General features: G+C 41.7%; 1 protein-coding gene across 1 annotated transcript in view; it reads right to left on the bottom strand.

The window, feature by feature from the left end:
- Positions 1–19991, bottom strand: part of LOC311254848 (voltage-dependent calcium channel subunit alpha-2/delta-3-like) — a gene marked incomplete at both ends in the record, with an annotated part of 34818 nt that extends 14827 nt beyond the window's left edge. Inside the window, 12 exons of the mRNA XM_084348848.1 lie at positions 720–833; positions 3692–3781; positions 3882–3956; positions 4620–4770; positions 4851–4911; positions 6244–6375; positions 6874–7036; positions 11710–11769; positions 13769–13885; positions 15308–15520; positions 18189–18270; positions 19867–19991. Coding sequence (XP_084204974.1) covers positions 720–833; positions 3692–3781; positions 3882–3956; positions 4620–4770; positions 4851–4911; positions 6244–6375; positions 6874–7036; positions 11710–11769; positions 13769–13885; positions 15308–15520; positions 18189–18270; positions 19867–19991 — 1383 coding nt within the window. The remainder of the gene's footprint in view (positions 1–719; positions 834–3691; positions 3782–3881; positions 3957–4619; positions 4771–4850; positions 4912–6243; positions 6376–6873; positions 7037–11709; positions 11770–13768; positions 13886–15307; positions 15521–18188; positions 18271–19866) is intronic.
- Positions 19992–23569: the final 3578 nt, after the last annotated feature.

Genomic DNA, 23569 nt, shown 5'->3' with positions numbered 1-23569 from the left:
CGAGGGCATGTCCCACTGTCCTTTTAAAGAACGCTGTGTGACACTTTGCCAAACCTGCACGGCTCATTGGCTCCAGATGCTTTGCTAAGCATAAAGCCTATAGAAAACACTGAATGGCTGCCATATAACAGCCCTGAGGGTGTATTCGGGGGGGGTGGGTAGCCTGCCAAATACTGCCCTGCACACTGCCAAACACTGCCAACACACATATGCTTGAGAGGACTGAGCAAAAGCCCTTGAGCTGTTGTTTTTATTGCTTTGTGAGTGGCACCGCAGTCCATTTCATTTCAATTGCATTTAGGTTTTTCAAAGGGAAGCGAACAAAAGATTTGATCTTCCAGGAAGAAGTGTGAAGACAGCGACGAGGACCAGAGCCTCTGAGACCGAGCTGCTTGTACACTCTCTGCCCTCGAACAGTTAATTTCCCATGTTTTAATCCTCATGGGGAGAAAATACCCCCCTGTAATGTGTCAACATGTTGAAAAACATCATATTGACATGGATTTTATATCAGAGATTGATGAGTGGTAATGAAGTAGGAAATCAATTCCTCAAAACGTCAAGACCGGCGCTCCACCTGACATGAAGTATTAAAATGTAAATCTATCCCCGCTGGAATGAAAGTGCAGAGCGAGCAGAAACTTCAGAAAAAAGGACATGTAACATTAAAATTAGACACCGTGTGGAACCGAGGAGAAAGAGAAGAGAGAGAGACTCACCTTTCTTTCTGGCCAATTGTACTTTTCAAAGACGTCGTCATACATTGCAGTCGCCCCGTCGGTCACCAGCATTATGGCCTGGCTGCACACACTGCCACGTCCAGTTTGATTAAACTGCAGAAAGAGAGAAAACACATGAAGACGAAGATTAAAAAGTTGTTGTTTAAACATTAAACAAACACAGCCAAAAATGTCTGTTTCCACTGAACATGAAGATATAAAGGCAGCTGTGCAGCCATCAGTCAATAAACTACAGATTAATGTCTTAGTAAGTAAATCTGAGGAGAGTGGTACACTTTATTCAGAAGCCAGAAGATGCATCGCAGTAATTAAGCGGTTTATTGACCTGTAACAGTGAATGTGGACAGAAAGAGGAGCACAAAGTGACACGATCACAGGATAAAAACCTGCTGAGCAACGATGCTCTCAGATCACACAAGCTGAGCATCAGAAGGCCTTCAGAGCTCTCGCACACACACACACACACACACACACACACACACACACACACACACACACACACACACACACACAAACATGACAGAAAATATCACGTCCTGTTCACACATTTGTTTGTAATGTAATATAAATGCTAGCTTCTGACATCTGCTGCTGCGTTTTATAAGTTTGTGAGGGTTGCACATTAAACAACATGATGTTGTCAAAGACACATTAATCTTCACTCATTTCTGACTGATACACTGCTGTCTGAAAGCATCAGTGACCATGAAGTTGTGACATTATAGGACAGGAAACAGAAGAAGCTTTAATTGTATCCAGAAATTCACTCTGATCAAAAGGCTTTGTGACATTAACACCAACACTCATGTTAAACAGGTGGATTAAGAGTTCCTCACAGGGGGTGAGGCGTATCTCTGACACAGACCACCAAAGCAAACTGGATTCATGTGATGAAAGTAAGAACAATTTAGAGACTGTTTACAGAAGTCTTGTTAAAAGTGTTATAACTTTTAATATACTGTATGTACTTGGTATTAGTGTGAAGGACAAAAGCAGACTGCCCAGAATTAAAAACATGGCCAGGGAAAGAGCAGAAACAACTGGGATGTGTATATAAAATGCAGGTTAAACAAAAAGCCCAGAGACTTGTGTCTGATCCTGTTAATCCCTCTTTTAAAGAATTCATAAAACTGAAGCCAATTCAGCAACAAGAACTTTCACAGAAAGTCTTTCATACATAATAAAATAGCTTTGATGAATTAGTGAACATCACGTCCACTGAAACCATTGTTGTTTTCTGTACTGTGCATGATGTGTTGTTTGTTAGACATTTGGACTTGTCCTCGTAGGAAAAGCACAGGTGATAGTAATGACAGGAACGATGGCTCTGCTCTATTTCAGCGTCTCAGTAAGCCATGACAGTGTGACAGTGATTCAGAATGGATTCAGACAATTGTGAATTTACGCCTGTGAGAAGTCACATCAGTGTGTGACCTCCCTCCCACGGTCAGTGGGCTGTCCTCGCCAGGAGGCGACTGGCTGACAGTGGAGGGTCACAGCTCATGCAGTTCACCTGGACTGTAAACGGTGGCTCATATGCTCTTCTCTCTCTCTCTGCAGCTGGCGTCCACCCTGCATCTGTTTCTATTCCTCTGCACCGTTCAACACCTCCTCAGCACCCACATACCCTACACAACCATACATGCTTTCATTGCTGATGTCAACATCCTATGGTTCATCTTAAACCTGCATATTTTAATAAATCATGTTGTTTTAATCAAAATATCTCTTTCTTGGACAGAGGAGGATCTTCAGGAAGAGAGTGGAAGTGTCAAAAGTCATTACTGCAGATGTTCATGCATTCTGTGCTGCTATCCTTTTGTCTGAAGGTTTATTAAGCTATTTGTCTCAGTAATTTAAGTGAATAAGAATTAGTGAATATAAATGTTAATGATAAAAGACATAATCAATAGCCTTGATAATTAGGTAATTGATGATGATAAAATCTAATCAATCCAACACTTTTGTTTGGGAGGTAAATCAATGATCATCCAACAAGGGGATGGCTTAAATGTTGTGATTTATATATGTATAGATATGTGACTCTTCTTTCGTGTCGGCCTGTGAGAGGACACTGTGTTTTTTTGTGACACTGCTCTCCTTCGGCTGAGCAAGACCGGCTGTGAAAATGCTGCAGTGCTCTTTAAGTGTTTCTTTTTGATTTCCTCGATGATAGGCAGACATTCTGACTTTATTCACTGGCCAGTGGTGTAACAATGAATTTCAAGAGTGGGCTACTGGCTACCCGATTACCATATTCATTGCAGGGCTTTAATTAATCTGACAAATGCAGAGGTAAAAGCTGCCGTCCCTCAGCTTCAGCGGCGCAGCCAAAGCTCGCCTGAAAACAGGGAGATAAAAGGAGTGCGGCGTGGCTCCTGGCCTTATCTGCTTTGTGTTCCAATCAGCCACGTTATTAATCATTGACATTAATTAGAGCCATTAATCACGCTTCAGAATAGATGTGTCTGTGTTTGGAGGGCGGAACAGGGATAGCACTGGAGCGTTTCGACAGGCGACACACCCCCCAAATGCTCAAATATATTCGACTGGAGTGTGAGACTTTTTATGATTAGCAGAGAACATGCAGAGCGTTGTACTCCAACACTTTCTGTCACCGAAAACAAATGTGGCTTGTAAAATGAAAGTTTTCTTAATGTTCTGGTCAAGTGGAGTCTGTCAATTAAAATGAAAATAAAGTGCATCTACGATAGTCGAGCACAAATTCATTATTTAAACGTCAAATGAATCAATCAATAAATAAATCATTTTGAGGAAACTCGTGAATACTCAGCAGCATTGTCACATAATCAGTAAACAGTAAAACAGAATTTAGTTGATCTGCTTCATGATACATGAGAAGACTGATGTTTGCAAAGCGTCCCTATGAAGATGACAGTGACAGATACAGACGAGGCTCGTGTAAAGAGCTCTGCAGCACTGGAACTCACATCGCTCAGGATTGTGAACGCTTCAGCCAGAGCTTCACCCAGCAGCCCGATCCCTTTGGCAAACAGCTTGTCCAGATGTTCGCGGAAATGCTAACAGATAACGACAGAAGTGGAAAAGAAAGGTTTTAAACATTAATCACAAAAATTCAACCTGATGCGATCCACAGACATTCATCACATGGAGACTCACGTCTTTGTTGGTTCTGTCGGCTCGGACCAGCGTGCCATTCAAACAGGGCTCCACGTAGTGGATCTCCTGGTTGTACTGAGGAGACACAAATAACATTTATGTTACACTTTACGTTAGGTAACACATATTAACCTTTAACTAGTCGCCTACTACCATGCAGTAACATGCTGGGTCTTTATTAGTCATTATAAAGCAGTTATTAATGTCTAACTACTGCACCATTAACATGTGCTCCGTCCATAACCTCCTCATTACTGCTTACTGATAATTGAATTAAGATCCTAAAATGCTTTGCTCAGTATGTGCTATATAAGGCCTTACCACTAGAACAGTTATTTTCCCTTAATACCACTTTTTAAGTAGAATAGCACTCAGTAGATTGCATACCTCCGCCAAGGACCAACAGTTACCATTAATTCAATAAAGCCCAATCCAGTATCCCAGTTTTTTATGTAAAGCAGCTGAAAAAAAGACTATCCGCTATGAAAACATATTTAAATTTCCTAGATACAGATTTTCATTAGAATCTCCTTCACTCATTTATACTGGACGAGTCTCCAATATACGCCTGATTTATTTTCATCAACACTGATGCATTATTCCCTGAGAAATTAATGAAAATGTTGAAACGAAGATTACAGAGAAACAGGACAGAGAGATGCGTATAAACGAACACAGACAAACATTTACAGAAACAAACTGAGAAAAAGGTGACAGGTCGGTTCAACGAAAACTTACTGCGAGGATGTTGAAGAAGTCGTCATCACCAAGTGTGTCTAATATGGAGGAGACAGTCTGCCTGGCGATGGTCAGCCTCAGTCCCTTCATGCTTCCACTAACATCCACTAAGATTACAACATCCTTCGGAGACGTTGCTGCCTGAATGTACCTGAGAGACAAAAGATTCAATTACACATTTTGATACCTTGGGGACTTAATTAACAATCTTTATTGTATGTAGAGGCTTACCACTTCCTGTTTCTACAGTCAAAGCCGATGACACCATGTTCATCTGGGTGCCACTTCACTCCTGGGGAACAGATCAGACGCTCGATTAGGAGAAAGTTTACGATGCTATAACATACTATATATAGAGTAAACGACTTGGATCTAAAATTTCACTCAGGTAAATCAAAAACAGTCTTTGTCAGTGCTGCATTATCATATTATTATCAGTGTGTGATTTGATGCGTCAGAGGCCTTGAAAAACATTTTTCAGCGAGGTGGATCTACATGAAGACGAAGTTCATGTCAGAGATGTCTGTATTTTTTTGTTTTATCTCTGGTCTTCTCCCTGGTTCTGACAACCAATCAGTGTGAGGGAACATTGAATACAAAATGTGATGACAGCTGGTAGGTTGTTGGCTCATTTTGCCAGCATCCTCAATTAAAAAATCAAAGCACACAAACACAGTTCTGGTGAAGTAGATTACACTGTTAAACCCTTGATTAAAAAAAATGTTACTTGTTTTTTTTCAAACTTTAAATGTGATTGTTGCCTATTTTGTCATGAACAATTAACATTTTAAGGTAAAAACAGGTTTTCCGGGACTAAATCTATCAAAATACATCATATTTTATAGACGTATACTAATATGTTTTGTATGTGCAATCCTAATCTAAAAGGTATATGTAAGGAAAATAAATGTAATGGGGTAAAACAATTTAAACAATTTAATGGAATAAAAGTGTAGAGAAGCATAAAGTGAAAAAACTCAAAATTGTACTTGAGAAAAGGAAGTGAGTGAATGTACTTTCCACCACTGTCTAGGATATAAACTACATATTGAGGTCTACATCTTTATTATTTATTTTCTCACTCTTTGGAGTATGACCAAAATAAGAAACCAAGAGGAGTTCAGTCAAGTGTGATTTCCAGATAAATGATAAATATATTAGTAAAAGTGTATTGTAAAAAACCTATTTTATATGAATGGCTCCAAATACATAAAACATACAGAGTTTATATCTGTGTTACATTATCATCAGTTGTATCTCATCTCTGCGGCTTCGCTCCAGCACTGCAGTGAGCCCACCGCCTGTTTTATATCACTGTAACAGTCTGATAACTTCAGTTGGAGACAGCAGCCGTGCACTGTTCCTCGGTACGACTGTGGACCCACTCCGACAAATTCTGATTAATTACAGCCTGTATATATGCATCCTCTCTGATGGTCTGTAAAATTACAACATTAGCCAAATTACCCTTTTAGTAATTCTAAATCATTTGTTCTGATCTGTTTTTTTTCCCTCTGCGCTGACGGCTGATGGCTCCCTTGAGACCAGCCTTTCTTGTCCCACACACACACACACACACACACACACACACACACACACACACACACGGACAGACCGCACTCACCAGGGTACTGCCTGAAGAAACCCTTGGCGCTCCCAAAGTACTGCCAGATCAGCGTCGGATCTCTTTCGAAATTATCTACAAACACTTTATTGAGAGCCTCGGACCAGTAAACTCCGTTCACGATGTCAGGATCTGAAGAGGAAGAGGGCAAACACACACACACAAACAGAGAAGTGAATTAAATGGTGATAATGGTAATCATTCTGGTCACCATTACCGAGCGAGCGGTTGACCTTTGTCCCTTATTGACCCCCCTGAAGGAGACACAAAGCCTGTGACTAAATCCTCCCCTGCCCTCCTCCTGCTGGACGAGCCTCCCTTTGTGCCGTGAACAGAGAGTTATGGGGAGTCCATTATAGCCAAACAAAAGCAGCCGAGGCCATACACAGGGTGAGGTGACACTCTCCGTTATAAAACAAGAAGCGAGTGAACAGCCAGCATATGACAAACATCTTTTCCATCTGCACTCTCTCCAGTCTCTTTGAGAGGTCTGCAGTTGCTCTCTGTTTACGTCTGGACTGTTATCGATCCCCTTAACTCCACTTCTCCCAGCGTGAGCCACCATTCCTCACTTTCACCGCCGTTCATCAGCTCACAATAACACTCGCACAATCCTGGCTGAGCTCTCACCTTTGTTGTACATGTTGGTGGGCACCTGCACCACGCTGAGGCTCAGGTTGACTGACAGGTTATTGAAATGGTCGTTGGGCTCCAGGAGGAACTCCCCTCCCAGCTCCACGTTATTGCCCTGCTCGTCCACTTCATTGATCAGCACAGCGTTGAAGTACTCATACTGTGGAGAAGAACGAACACAGCAAATGTTAACTGCAGCCCGCAGAGACGTAAATGTGCAGTTGTGAACCGTGTTATTCTTTTATCGCACAGCTAAAATAGCAATGTTGATATGAAGCCTATCTTGAAACAATATAAATATGCCCATATGTCTCTTTATAACAGTTTTTTTTCAATGTCAGAGATGGGGGGGAAAGTCCGCCGTCCTCTCTCTTAAGTTCAGTCGAAGCTAAATCTGAGCTGTCTGAATCAGTCAAATCAAATGAGTGTCTTCCATTTACAGTCTTTTTAGTACAAAATTGATGGACTGATTTATTTTCTCCTGATACTGTTGCTGCAGCAGAGGCTTACTAGCACAAAGATGGAGTCCAGGACTGATCTCTTATGTTGGAGTCACAATGTGCTGCAGTGCTGCAGGGGGTGATGTATTTTTGTAGGCTAACCCGGAAGTTAGCATCGCCCTGGCTCTCAATCACAAAAACAAAGCCTGTTAGATTTTTCCCTTTGGATTGGATTTTGGATTATTACAGAAAAGCTCTGTGGAGAGCACAAGTTTATGATACTTACACGTTCTGTTCAGCAAGATAATCTTCACATATGAAAAAACACTTTTGTGCTTTTTGAAGCATAAATGAACCCACCAGAAGTAAAAAGCTAATGTTTGACTAAAAACTAAAAACTACATCACAGTCGCATGACTTCAACATCACCACTGAGCTTCCTACTACACTTCACTATAAACTGATCACTCTATACTTTGAAAAGTTAGAGTTAGACTGAGGTCCGCCTGTAAAGACGCAGTAGATGAGTTTCCGTGTCCGGTGTGATGACGTTTAATGCTCCTGACAACTGCTGTAGTCTTATTTAGCCAGTTGTTAGCAAACTGCTGTTTTTACGACACTTAAAAATCTTTTTAATTCAAATTTACTTTACGAAGTGTGACAATATCTTAAGCCTGTGGTAACCACAGACCCTATTTCAGGCTTTTAAATGAAGGATTGTTTTTAAGTACAGGATTGTAGGACTCAGTTCACTCTATAAGAAGAGGAGGAACAACTACAACAACCAAAAACTGTTTCAATGTGCACATGAAATGTGAACCTTTATTTCAAAGTGCCTTTCTAACGCACATTATTTAGGAAAATGCACAATAACAGGTGATAAGTCTCAATCTGTTGTCCTAGCATTACAAGCTATCAAATCTGAAATCCTAAAAAACAGAGAAGTAAATCCCTTCAAAATGAAGGGATAGAAAATAAAGTTTCACAATAAAACAAAAGAAAGGGATGATAAATTTGGGTAAAAATACAAATTATAGGATGGCTTGTCACAGTGTATAAAATATTACATAAGCATTTGACACTCTTTATTCAGTGTTTTAAAATTTACCAGTGCGTCAGCAAAAATTCTAAGAAGGACCTGCGCTCCTGTGACTGCCAGTGAAAAGTCGGGCCTCCCTGAAGTGAAAGCCAACAGTTTGTCTGTCCTGTCCTTCACTGCCTGCTGCAGCGGAGGAAAAGACTAGCTCATCCTGTCTGAGCGGCCTCTCTGTGGCCTCTGGTCCTTATTGTCTGCACTGAGAGGGAAAGAGCGGCTGAGATGGAGGGAGAGATGGAGGGAGGGAGAGATGGGTGATGGACTCTACAGCATCACACTCGGGGGAGGCCGCGCGGGCATCACCATCAAGCAGCCCCTGACAGCTCATACCACGCCTGAGCAGCTCTCTGACGAGCTGCGGCGGGGTGAGGGGGGGAGGAGGAGGAGGAGGAGGAGGAGGAGGAGGAGGAGGAGGACGAGGGGGGAGACGGGCTGCGGAGAGGGGAGCAGCAGGGGAGAGAAACGTGCACCCTCAGCAGAACTGATAGTGCTGTAGAGAGGCACGTTAACCACCAGGGTTATTACTGTAGAGCAGGCCATGGGACACTGCAGCTCTCCGAGACGCCCCGCTGACTCTTACACCGCTGCAGTTAGCTGGAGGCCCCACTGCAGAGATGTGCCCTCCATTACAGGCTGCTGGGCCCTACTGTAACCACAGTCACATGTCTGCAGATGCTGGGTCTCAATAAGCTTTATTCTGTACGCTGAAGGTTTAACAGGCGCTGACTCACACTGTAGCTGTTTTCTAACTCTAACTTCTTAATAGGATCCAAACTAATTGATCTGAAGCTTCCCTGATCACGTTGTTCAAGATGTTCAGTTACATTAATATATGAGGAAAACACATTAAATACTCTGTAGCATTTGTGTCAGTGGTATTTTCAACTCAAATATTTATGTTTAAAAACCTGCATGTAAGCAGCAGCTGATTAAAAATATGAATTTTAATATTTTCCAACATCCTTCTCACTCTCTTTAATTTTTTCTTCTCAAACAAAAAATATTAAACACAGAAAACAATGATTCCTTAAGTACACAACGTTTTGCTTTTTACTTATGCTTCAAATGTTTCAGGGGCAACCACAAAAGCAGAAATGTCAGCCTGCTGGTGTGCCTCGTCATTTATTTAAAATGTGAGTTAAGATTTTCATGTTCAAATTCCAATTTCTGAAGTGTTCTTCAAGATTCAAGATGAAAAAACTGGATTATCTATCACATAATGTCAGAAAATTGTCCTGTGTTCGGGCTGAAAACCAACATAAAAACATAAACTAATGAAAGAATCACACCCTGTTTAACTGCTTTTCATTTGTTGTTTGTTCTGCTTTTTGTCTCTTCCCTTTTCCTTTCTTAAATCATCTTTGAGTTTGAAATAAATAATAGCAGGTGTACAACGCTGCATTAAAAAGTAGTGACAGTCTATTTAAAATGGATGCTACAGTGGGAATAAAAGAGTTTGTGCAAGTTCCTGATTTTCTAAATCTGTCAGAAGGCTTTATAGGCCCACATCAATGTTGTAAGTTCAACGCAAACACTCTCCAAGCCATCACAAAACTAAAGGCACATTAGATTAAATTAAATTAAATTAAATTAATCAAGTAACAGCCAACTTTGTGTTGCTCCATCACCAGGCCTGAGCTGCACACCCTTGAACCGCGGGGGTCAATGCAAACCCTCCCCCCCGACTGTCCTGACACGAAGCAGCTGAGATAAGAGCAGCCGGCTTATCTCATTGTGGTCAGTGAAATGGTGCGTGAAAAATGTGCGGTGTCAGGGGAGGCGAGGTTGGCTAAATGATGCCACGAGGAGTAATATCATGACATCACATCATTATCGCAGGTGGATATTGAATTTTCCTTATTATTTTTTATGGCCTTTAAGATGAAACGTGCGCGTGAGAGGCCTGTGCTGTGTGCTGTTAAAGAGCTCGAGCTTAACAAATGTATATAAGATTTGTTTGTTTTTTTCATTTTTTATATGATCTATAAAAACACATTAATGGTTGTGATGACGCTATTAAAATGCAACATACACAGATATTTGTCTTTGGCAAAATATAAAAAGAAAGCCATGAAATTATGTTCACAGATGGATTTCTGCAAACAAAAATATTATAAAGAATTGAATTAATACTGGTGTTTTTGTTTTAGATTTGTGGAGTCCATCCATGGACTGAAAGTCAAAGACAAAAAAAAATGAAAAATTGTTTTCATATAGTAACAACAGGCCAAATTTAATAGAATAGAAACATGTTATAAAACAGAACTGCATAAATCCTTCAGTAAATTGTGCTTTTGTAAGCAAACTGATTTATTGTAAGGATAGCATTAAAACAAAGACGCGTCTCCTTATTATTAGCATAAAATACGACTTGTTTTTGCTTTAAAGGTCCAGTCCACCTGTCTTGTTATGGCTGTGTGAACAGCAGAGAAACGTCCAGGGAACAAGGTGACTGAAATGTATTCACATGATGTAAATGCTTCTATTAACTGTAAAGTGCCGCCGTTATTTCAGTGTTTTGTTGCTCGACTGGGTTTTCCAATCTCGAGCCATGAAAGTGAAACAATGCGCCGCGCAAAAGAGTTTCATTTATCTTTGTCCACTGGACAGAGAGGGAGAGAGAGAGAGAGGGAGAGAGGGAGAGAGAGAGAGAAATACTGCATTCCCTCTGCAGACTCTGAGGAGGCTCGGTGGAAATCCGCAATGAGAGCCGCTAAATAATGTCCTGGAGAGTCAGAGCAGCGAGCATATCCTGTGAAATATAATTAAAAGTAGACGAACTGCAGGCCGACTTCTGTCTCCCATTCGTCTCTCTGCTCCAGCCTGTGTGACCACACGGACTCCAACACTAAACCGCTCACACTTAAACACACACATTCAACCATCACAGCCTGCAGCAGCCTTCAACTCTGCATGCAACACTGGCTGTAACACTGTACTACAGTCATCAGCCTACTGTCCTGCAGCAGCTGCACAGACCTGCATGTGAGCCGCGATTACACTTAAAAAAACAGCCAGTGTGAGTTATGGCACATGGCGCTGCAGTGCTTATCAGAGAGGCATGATGTATCAGGAGGCTGGCAGGACGTCAGTGTGACCTGAAGGACGCTGCCGGTGCAATTAAAGACTTTAGGGCCTGGTACCCTTCTCTCACCTTGCAGCCGCTCCTCCTCCACAGTCCAGCTAAAAGTGATTCACCCAGGTCTCACACCATGACGCACCGTTTCTTTTTTTAATTATTACGTTCCGCTTTTCTTTTCTTTTCTTTTCTTTTCTTTTCTTTCCTTCAAGCCTCACCTGCAGGTCTGGATTCTCTTCGTGCTGATGGTGCGCTTCCTCTGCTGCCTCCACCAGCCGCTGAGAGGAAACAGAAGTTGGTTAAGAAAATAACTATTACGCACAAAAAAATCACCCGATTCCTACATAACGTACACGCGTGTTTACATTAGGTGATACACGTAATTCTCCAGGACCTCCACAAGTTTTCTGTTACCCTCTGCTGCGCTCTGTATTTGTCATCCTCGCTGTTTTCCAAATCTCAACAAATGTCATTCTGCGGACGAACATGATCGAGCACCGTTTCCAGGCTTTAGATTAATCTTGGATGGAATCGATGTCCAGCTTCTTCTTCTTCTTCTTTCTTTTTTTTTTTTTTTAAGAGTAAACTCACAATCAGTCTCTCCTAGTTTGACAATCCTTATACTGTTTTAAAGGCCAAATAATATGCATAAAATATAGGGCACTGCACTGTAGAGTGCCGCTGTAAAAATGATTGATGGAGGCAGGTTGAAGCGGGATTTCACGCCGTGTACCAAAGCAGCGATAGCTTCTGTAATAATAACTGGCTCCTGTAAAATGTGCTTGGCTCTGTGTTTCCGGGGGAAACGCCACCTAAACGTTCCGGTCCCCCTCTCGCAGGTAATTAACATCTGTCACATGTGTCAAAATAACTGCTGAGCGGTGGTGGACACATTCAATTGACCTCACGGTGAGTTTTCGTGTCGTCAGCACTCCGCAAATAATAATTATAATAACAATAAAAACATGATGAAATAAATATAACGTTTGAATTCTCTCGTCCATAATGTTGCTTCTTATGAAATGCACCTGCAGCGGTCACACAGCTCACCTTCAGCGCTTCACTGAGGTCACTGCCTCGTTTGCAAACTCAATTTGGAGGGAAGCGTGATGACGTCATTAGATTGGGATTAATCACACGTGTGACGGGTCAGGTTTAAATATGAGACTGCGTATAATTAAAAAAAACAGCAACACTTTAATATCCCTATATAAGTGTCATTTATTGCGCACGTGCGATCAGGTAAGGGGGAGATAAACGTTATCATTTCCCAGCAGTCCCTGCGAGCTGCATCATTAAAATGGTCGCAGGCTCCTGAGGTCGCAGACAGACTGTAATATTTACACGCGAGACAGTGTTCATGACGGAGCTTTTAACATCAACACTGAGCACAGATCTGATCTTTGAACGCAGCACAATATTCTGCTTTATCTCCAGAATCATCAGCTCCATTCAGGGACTGTAGGAAAATTAGGCCTGTAGTGGAGCGGAGAGGGTTCTGCTTGAATTAAAAAAACATTAAATAAAAACAACTCTTCCTGCATATCTATTAATATTTTCTTTGGAGCCTTTAAGAAAAAATGCAACACCAAACCCTCTAATATCTTAAAATTATATAATTATGTTTTTCTATTAAAATCTTAATCCCCCTCCCACTGAACAATTATAAAGCTGTGGTAAAATCCATTGAGTCCAGGTTGTCTGTGTGCAAAGGTTTTATCTGATCATTTCATTGTGTTTCTTCTGTTAATTTACTGTTGTGACTCTGTGTTGCTGCCATTCTCTGTCAGGTCTCTCTTGTAAAAAGAGATCTGTGACATCAAAATAAAAGCAAAATCATTTTAAAAAATTGCAAACTCAAAAAAACGTTACGTCCTTTTTTATTAAATATTCCAGCCTTCGTTGATTCTCAGGGGTTTTACGCCTGCAGTCTTTTGATCCAAATAATAACATAAAGATGAATTAGATCCAGTGCTGTTGGCCTGTTTTGATCAGATGTCTGATAAAATGACTGTCCATCATAATTAAACCAATCACTGGTGCCAGATAACCAGATGTGCTGGAGACTCGAAGGAGGCTGTTTCCTCTGGGCAGTGTGCCAAACAGCACACCATGAAATACAAAAAACACAAGTTGAATGCTATTAGTGCATTTCAAAACCTTCAAAGATCCTTCCTTTAGCTGGAAGAAATAAAATGTTCTTTCCCCTGAAATAGAATAATAAAAATAAATGAATGCGTAAATAAATACAGAATAAAAGGCTGCTTTCAAACCTACCCTGGTGGCCTCTGCTTTTTTCCGGAAGACTTCCTCCATCTTCACCGCCAGGTTTTTCACCAGTTTCACACCATCAATTTCTTCCACTCTGACCGACTTTTCAAATTCTTTATATTTCTGAAAATAAACAAACGTTTACAGCGTGAACAACTACAAATCACACGGCACTGACTGTAGGAAAACATAATGCACACTAATGGAGCTCCTGCAGTTGATTAACCCATTAAAACATTAAGATAATCATCTTCTTCTGTGTGCATGTGAGTTCTGCAACGTTTTAGAGCACTGTAGTTCCTCTGCGTCTCACCCCGGAGAGGTGGGGAATTGTTAAACAAGGCTTATAAGCCGTCAACATGTTGGCTGACAAGCTGCATGCAGCCAGACTCAGATGAACGCTTGATAAAACCCTCGCTGCAACACAGAATGATTGATAGTCTTTATCCTGTCTCAGTCATTGGCTGCACATGCTGCCTCTTCCTCTCTGATTGGCTGGAGATGGCCATGTTGGGTGGCCGGTGGGGAGGGGCGGGGCTGGATCTGAAGGCTATGCATGGTAAGAGGGTAATTGAAATGGAGTCAAAGCACAGGAGAAAGATAATAACGTGTCAAGCTCGGGTGATTCTGGGTAATGAACTACACCTCACATAATGCTGATGCTGCTGGATGCACCGGACCTCCAGTGGTACAGAACAAAGCACCGCCACAGCTCGGAGGAATATAACATTACATAATCCCACACCTGACTCGCACACACAAACACGCACACACACCTGTCAAATAAAAATAAAAACCTGATCCTCTCACGCTGTCCAGTCAGCCACGTCACACACACTTCCAATAACCTTATCTAAAAATAAACAAGAGCCACGCAGGGCTCGCAGCACACATTCAAACATATTACACATTGTGCGGACACAAAAACACACACACTCCAGTACATGAGGCGACAAATTACCTACTGAAAGGAAGAGTGTGGGCTCGCAGTGGAGCAGAACAGTTCATTTCACGCCTGTCCTCCTCGCCTCAGCACCCCGTGTCCCCCAGTCCCCCCCTCACTCCCCTTCCCTCACACTCCTCCAGTCATCATGAGGAGGTAAAGCCCCATCCATCAAAGGCACTGATCATGATTATTGATTAGAGTAATGACCAGTGCAGGAGTGAGGCCTGCCTGCCGGGAGCCCATAGAGCCCCGTGTTTCCCCCCCACTTTTGCAGAAATCTTAGTAAAAATCGGGTAATTCACCATAAAAGCATCTAATGATCAGCCTTAATGACCAGCCCCTAACGACCCGTCAGTTCCCTCACAGCTCACTGCTTTGTGCTGACTGGCTCGGCGCAGCTCTCTCCTGACATGCCTCCATGAACAGGAACACGAGCAAAGTGCTTACATGCACACAAAAACAGAATAGGAACAAATCTGCAGGGCATCCAGCGAAAAATGTTTTTGCACAAAGACAAAATGCACACATGGCAACAAATGGAAGGCTCCAGCTTCCACCGCACGTTTGAAGTTGTATGTTTTATATTAAAGAAGTGTCACCTCGGTGCAAGCAGGCCCTGGAGCCTGGAGCCGCCTCTTGATTGCAGTTTGAACGCTTTCCCCATGTTTGCGTGGACTTCTGGCTCCTCCGCTTTCCTCCCACAGACATGCAGCCGTAGTTTTAGGGTTAAGCCTGCTGTTGACCTTGATTGTAGTGCTGGCCTCAGAGCTCGAGTTGGTCCCTGGACGCGGTGCTGTGATAGCCCACAGCTCCTAGAATAGTGAGGATGGGTCAAATGCAGAGGATTAAGTTCAGGTAATAAATAAAGAGTATCTCATGTTAAAAATGGACTAAACAGGATTTATATTGTACATGAGTAAAATGGATGTCATGTTAACTAAGTGACCAGAAAGATACTGTCCACTGTAGTGCAGTCCTGTAACAGTATTACTCAGTGGTCAGAGAAGTGTTGATTGTCGTGTTCTTGACTTAAAATGAATCATTAAAAGGTGCCTAGAACGATACACATATAAATGTGACTAACACACAGTGTTTAAAACACCTTTCAGCACAATGCAGCTCAATTTAACACCACACGAGGAACTGAGTCACTGTGCAAACAGCTGCAACCAAAAGAAAAAGAAAACTAAAACTCAACATTTTAGCCTGTGTCATTCACACTGGGGACGTTGAGGACGTATCCCACCACTTCTTGATATGGACAGTTTTTTCCCCATTACTTATGTCATATTTCATTAAATATAAACAGTGTGTGCACTAAGAAATGTTGACGAACAAATGAGAACGCTTTGCTGCTGAATATTCTGGTGAAAGATTATGAGAACATTTTACTCCAGGAACTAAAATGTACAGTACACTATAAAAGTAATTCATAATTTGATCAACATGCTGTCAAAGCAGCATAAAATACGTTAGATGGACTGATTAGCTGGCTAGACAAGCCTTAGGTTTGCAAACATAAATCATTTCATCTCCTCCCTTTTTTTTCGCCCCGTTGCATTGCCTAAAATCATTTGTTGAACACCATTTCAAAATGTTTTTCCATCTGAGCCCTTCTGCGCCCACCGCTTTTTAACACAAAGTGACGCCCCTGCAATTTAGGTTTATATTTACTGCAGGGTAACTGTGTGTTCTTCAAAACACTCTTTTTACTGTAAACTCTCAATATTAAAGACCAAACAAAGACAAGCACGATGTTCAGCCTGAAGTACAAAAAGTTGTTTTTAGCGCTGAGCAGACAGTGAAGAGACCTGAGGCTCTGCAGTCCATTACTGTACCTTAAGAAGACGTTATTGCCTCTGGCTGCAAACTAAGTTCTGCTAACCTGCTACTGTAAATAGACAGATATGCAAGGATATAACCCTTCATCCGGGTTTAGCGCACAGATCTTTTGATGTCCCCACTTAATCTGAATTCTAGTGCAAATCCCCTTTAAACTTTCAAATTAAACTTAATATGTCGGGCTGCATTTTGAGGAGCTGTGGATGGAATAATGTGCAACTTTTCCAGATCGTTTAACTCATTTTCGATGTAGTGATGCAGCAATAAAAACACGTTTTGGGTTTAGATGAGGACATAGATTTGACATGTTTTCTGTAATCATTTTTTCTGTATAGGCTTCGCCCTTTTTTTTTTTACAGCCTTTTGGGGTATCATTACATATTTGGGTGTCTATTTTTTGTACGTTGTAAGCATGTACATTTTCGTGTCATCTGATCTTCACCTGGTACAGTATGTCATCATGTGGGTCATGTGAATGCCTCTATATTGGCTGTTGCTATTATATAAGTGGGGCCACATCGTGTTTTCTGTTGTTTGGAGCCCTGATAAAGACCTAATGGTCGAAACACGTTGGCTTTTTAATTGATTGCCCTTTAAATGATTTAGCCACTGAGGTTTTTAAATATTTTCTTCCTTGTTCAGATACTTTGGAGTACCTGGATTGTCTTTAGTTTCCTTATTCCCATTTTCCAAGAGCACATAACACAATTTTCATCTACGCTGTGTTACATAGAGCAACCAGCCATCTCCCTTTTCTGTTAACATGATCTAAGTAATAAGTACATACCTTCTGTAAAACTGTCCCAGTGAGTGAAATGTAGAGCTTCTTAAATGTAATAATAATTTTGAATGATGACTTGTGCAGCTTGCGTCCACCTTTTAATCATTTAGCCTGTCTTTCTTTTCACTACATCTAAGGATGAAAGCAGGGTGGATTTCTTCTTTAGGATTAAATGCCTTTTAAAATGCCAAAAGACATGAATGTAACTGCACACATCTATACATACACATTAAACATGAGATTTAAAACACATTATAAGCATGCTGGCGGACAGTTCGCCATCCATCCTCCTGACTCTGTGAACACGTTTGCCTTTAAATAGTCAGAAAGTAAAATCTACAGCGCTGTGTCATCGTTCACTCTCTGCTGATTTCACTTGTTCGTCATATCATAACCCCCCTCGCTCACTATCGAACCCCACCACGCTGTAATTCAATTTGTCTCCTTGTCGCATTCATATCCAGAGGTTGAAACTCTTGACTCCAGAGAGTTAACTGAAGAGATGAGATGGGAGAGGAATCAGAGCCGTGGTTAATGGGCCGTGTCGAGTACAAACACACATGCACACACACGCTCTTGCCAGCGCGCGCACACACACACACACACACACACACACACACACACACACACACACACACACACACACACACACACACACACAGAACCCTTTCTGTGCCAAACACACCTGAGTCTCCTCTAAAATAACGCATCAGCATTCAGCTGAGACACCAAAATGTCTCTGCAGCCATTAGAGAGGGAATACAGCATTACAGCGTACAATGTGTGTAACTACATGGCCATCAGACAAAGGGAAACTGCATCTGCGTTCGCACACGACTGGGAAATAAGAAGAATACCTTTTGCAGTAGTTGGGATCCAGAATATTTTGCAGAGATGGATTTAATTTCTCCACCAAATGCGGAGGCCCAGAGCTTCACGCTAGAACACAAAAAGGCAGTTTTTAGAAAAGAAATACATGGAAAGGTGGGCGATCGATTTAAATAAATGAAAATAACCAAATTCAAATAAGAACCTATTTAAAACTATTTATAACAAATGATGTGAGCTTGAGTTTGACCCTCTCCTCACTGAGTGCTCCCTGTCCTCTCCTCACCTCTCCCGCCTCCTTCCATCTCTCCTCAGCTGTCATTTTTTAAAGCTTTATTTCTGACACGATCAGTCAAAAGATAATCGTCCAGGCCCGCCGACCCTGACCTTCACTCTCCTGACGGATGATTGCTTGCAATTTTGATGATCTATACTGTAGTTACTGGAGCTTCTCCTATTAAACTGTAAATGAATCTGACTCAGCGTGGCAGACAAAAACTGTACCTGAAATGTAAAACAAAGTTGAATGTGACCGTCCTTTAAGACTGTGGCCTGTTCGGAGGATTCAGGAAAACTGTACAGGAATCATTTCATTTCACTTGATCTTATGCTAGTTTCTACTGGTTTGCTACATCTGATAGATTTGTGATGTAATATTGTGTTTTATAAACCAAACAGACCATTAAATGAACTTACAAGAAAACGTCTTGTTTTAAAGGTGCACAGAAAAACATTTTTGACACCTGAACTTGAAATTTATGTTGATTTAGAAGAAATGTCATTCTGACACGAATGTTATCGCTGTGAGATTAACTTTCGAAATCTGCAATTACATCTTTTACTTTTATTTTGGATTTTCCACAATTTTGTTTTAAAATTGATGGAGGTGGAACGAGGAAACAAATGATATGCAATTTCTCAACACTCCTGACCTGCTGCAGAAACAAACTGAATGAAAAGAAAAACATGATTTATGCGTTCAGCTTGCTGCTCTTTTATGTAAAGAACTGGCATTTAGATTTCACCTGTAAAGGCCTGCAGACGTGACTCCAACTGTGGCAATTTACTGATATCATATACACGTAAATAAAAAACTGGTCGTCACTTTATCAATTTGAATTAAATGTAATGATAAAAAAGATAAAAGATAAAAGGTCTAAACATGTGCCCCTAAAGTCTATGAGATAAGAACATTTCAGCCTTGTTTTTAGCAAAACTATTCATGGATGGTAACACTTATCATTTCTGACTTATTCATAATAACACAAACATTTATTATTGTCAATTCACTGATTGTATTTAATGAAACCGTAAAGCAAAATAAGACAACAAAGGGATACAGAGTTAAGATGTAGTCTGCATGCTCTTTTGACATTTTTTCCATCTTCTGTGAATTAAAAAAAAAGAAAATCATGTTGCTTATTCACCAAAATCCCATCTGTAATTGCTTGTTTCCTCCCACAATAATAGGCCTATCACTTTACACCACTAAGTGATGAGTTAAACCTAATAAACCTGTAATATGACCTGTGAGGTTAAATTAAACCGCACATGGTGTTCAACTTAACCAAGACAAGAGTCAGATGCATTAAAAAAGATCCCAGATCTCTCTCAAAAAAACAAAAACAAACCTAAACCTAAAAAATGCTGCAGAGAGATCAACATATTACTAAAAAGAAAAAAGTTGCACAGCTGCTTCTCACTCACACTGACAGAGGGATCCCTTGCTGGGACCCCGCCACCTCCACCACATTCAGGCCGACGAGGATCCAGAGCAGCAGGAGGCTGGTGCTGCACATGTGCGAGAACAGGACGCTCCAGTCCCCCAACATCTTCAGCTCCGCTTATAAAAATATATCTGTACAGTAAAATCCAGTCCCAGGCAGCAGCGCGCAGGACTGCTGGACCCCGGTGCACCGTCTCCAGCCGCGGCACTGCCAGCACGTAGCTTACTGTATTTGATAGTAGAGCGAGTGAGAGAGAGACATGCAGACAGACAGAGAGGGAGGGAGAGAGAGAGGGGGGGAGGGAGAGCGTCACCCTCCAGCCTCCATCCTCCGCTCCGTCTCTGAAAAGGGAAAACCCCCTCAGTCGCTTCTCTGCTGCAACAATCACGAAGCTTTTTATTCCCGGGAACGAGCCGCCAGCTTTCACCACAAAGCTTTAATGAAAAGCTTGAAGTCGGCAGAAAACGACTCCTGGAGACGAAGGAAGGTTTTTTCATTCAGCCGAGAGGAGCAGCACGGACAGGTGTGTCGCCCGCAGAGCTGAGCTGAGCAGAACAATCACATTCATTTGTGCAAAATGCTGAAAAATCAAATAGTGAACTTCGGTCGTCCTGTGCCACACACACACTTCTCACACGTCGGCTGCTCTAAAGTTGTTGAATTTGAACGCTGACGCTGCGTTATTGTGTGCACGCTTCATGGTTTGTATGTGTGCTCCAGTCTCCGTGCTGCACACACACACACGCAAACATCTGGAGCCGTGCGTCCTTACAGGGATTGAAATGTGATCACGTCCTGCACAGTGAGATCATTTTGTAGCATAGAGGGTGAAATAAGAAGCAGAGGATGAAGGGGGACTCATGACTTCCCTGAAATGGCTCTGTGGGCGATAATGAGACTGCAGATATTTGATGAAGGCTTCCGCACTGCCCGCAGCGCAACACAACACAAACACACAGTTAGTTGCTGGAGTCATGTGTGTTTGTGAGTCCAGAGAGTGAAGCTGCTGCAGGACAACTCAGAGCAGAGCGACACATGTCAATGAGTCGCTCTCTGTACTCAAAATCTGCTAACTTTGCGCATTCGTCTATGATTGGCTGAACAATTGATCACTTTGACCAATGACGTCATGCCACTCTCCCGCAACTTTTCCACGTGGGCCCCTGAGATTATTTCTTATGTGGAAGCACATTTCTGCCATTTAAGAAATGGATAAAGATTAAAAGTCAAGAAATTAGTGAAAAGGTCGAAATTATAAATTGGAAAGATGAAATTATGGGTTAGAAAGTTGAAATTATGAGATGAAAGCCATAATTATTAGTTAAAAAGTGGAAAATATTAGATAAAAACGCATAATCATGAGATAAGAATTCAAAAAATGAGATAAATTGTTGAAGCTATGTGACAAAAATAAAAAATATGAGATAAAAAAGTCAAAAAATGAAAATTTAACGTGGACGTTATGAGATAAGAAGACATAATTGTGCATCATTAAGTCAAAGATTTGTGATAAAAAGTAAAAAAATGAGATAAAACACCAAAATTATGAGTAAAAAAGTCAAAATTCTGAGATTAAAAGTCAGAAATGAGATAAAAAGTAAAAGATAAAACACTTTTTATGTAAGTGTGATTGACGATGGGATTTTTTTCCTTCTTTTTATATTTCCTGAACTGTCTTCATACCCTCGCACTGAGGTGAAGTGAACAAGTGAAGGAGCAGAATAAACTCTTCACCTCTGAAGACAAAGTTTGCTGCTGACTATAAAGCAGCAGCGGAGCCGCCGTCCACCTCAGACCGCTGATTAGGAGCCGATAATGTTGTCAAGGCAGCAGGCGGGCTGATGCGCCACCCCTCCACCCTCCACCTCCTCCTCCACCACAGCAACCGTGTTTCGACTTGAGGCTTTTATTAGTTTAGTAATTGCATCGTACATCAAAGTTGTGAGGAGCCTGTACTGTCTGGGACGTGCCGATAAGCTGCCCGCATGTCGGCTGACGGACAATATCATCCGGTCTCCCCTCTCCCTGCGCCGCCTCCCTCAACGCTTTAATTAACTATCGACGGCGAATAAAACACCGAGGAAAGTCCTCCACTCTCATCCTGCTGAAGTATCCTTGAGCAAGGGATGTATTACCTGCTTCCGGGTCGTTGCACCAGCCTCACCGTTACGCACGAGGATACAAACCGCACACTCATCATTTGATTGGATCTCCTGAACGATGTCACGACCTCCACCCACACGTGACCTCCACCCGCACAGTGCAGCAGGTCAAGTAAACACAGCAGGGAGCCCACATGCGTCCACCACAGTCCACTGGGCTAGCAGAACCAGAGATATCACCTTTTATATTTCACACAGTCTTCTTCCTTTTCCAAACCTGCTGCCTACATTACCCACAATGCAATTTAGCCATTGAGTGACATCACTGGAGGCACTTTATCAGATTAAGTACATGCAGCTTCCTCAGAGTACTCCCCAAGACCTGTGAATGCACTTTAATGTGTAAAATTGGTGGAGTTACCCTTTAATATTTGAACTATTTAACTAGTGGATACAAGATCGTCACAGTCTGCCCTCAGTGTGTGTGCTGCAGTTTCATACAGGAACAGGATTGGCTGCTCATGCTGCTGCTCATACAAACACGTCTTAAACTGATGTCTGAGCTCAGAGAAACTCTCACATATTATCAACTGAAACAAAAGCTCCTGAACCAGACCTCACAGGCCTCCAGGTGCTCTCCATGGTGCTGAATTTGGTCTGCAGCGTCTGTTTCTCAACATAATCACCAGAATAAATGTTGGCAGTGTACGTTTCTGCAAACCACAGACAGATGTGTTGAAACTTAGCACTTATTTATGTTGCAAATTAAAAAAAAAAAAGTTTACATTTTATATCTTATGTTGTTAACGCTGTGCAAATGTTCCACAAAAACCTGGTTGGGGTTCGAAAAAGATCAGAAAGATTGGCTTGTAATACGTGTTTTGGAAAAAAGGTCTTAAAATAATGAAACATCTTAAATCTGTGCCAAGAGTTAGCTAGTGGAGCGTTGTTTGGATTGCTAAGTCAAAACGACAGATAATGTTCAAACTGCTGAAAAATGACAGTGGGTCATGGTCAAGTAAATGAGCCTCTCGGTTCAAAAAGTCATGTGTCATTTCAAATAAATCAAAGTTACGGTTTTGTTCTATAATCAGAGCCAGACTGCTGTTGAGCCCTCGACCCAAACAGTTGTAATCTCTGTCTTGATTTGATTGGACATAACCCTCTTAGAAGGTGAAACAGCGGGCACCTGTTGTCACGTTAAGTCTGGGAGCTTAACCTCACCTCCTGCCCTCAGCAGCAGGGAGTAAGTCTGTTTGGACCACCTACAACAGTCAGTTTACTCTCATCCAGTGAACTGTGACTGCACAGAGATTATATCACACCTCAGTGTGTCATGTGTTTGTTCAAAGGTCTTAAACATTACACACCATTTGTTTTACTTATAATTATTATCGCGTGTGTTACTCAGCATCAGTCTGACTCAGGGTTTGATAACATGTTTGGTAGAGACTTATTAATAGCACATCACACATCACAGTGATCCCGACTCCGACAGCATGTTACACTGTGTACGTACCTACAAGCTTAACCAGTTACTTCACCATTATGGGATCTCACTTGTCGTAAGCTGACCTCTGA

The sequence above is a fragment of the Pagrus pagrus genome (genome assembly GCF_965226575.1).
Source record: "Pagrus pagrus genome assembly, chromosome: 3".
NCBI classification, from domain to species: domain Eukaryota; kingdom Metazoa; phylum Chordata; class Actinopteri; order Spariformes; family Sparidae; genus Pagrus; species Pagrus pagrus.
Note: the sequence above shows the minus strand (reverse complement) of the source record. Positions and strands in the feature narration are given on the sequence as shown.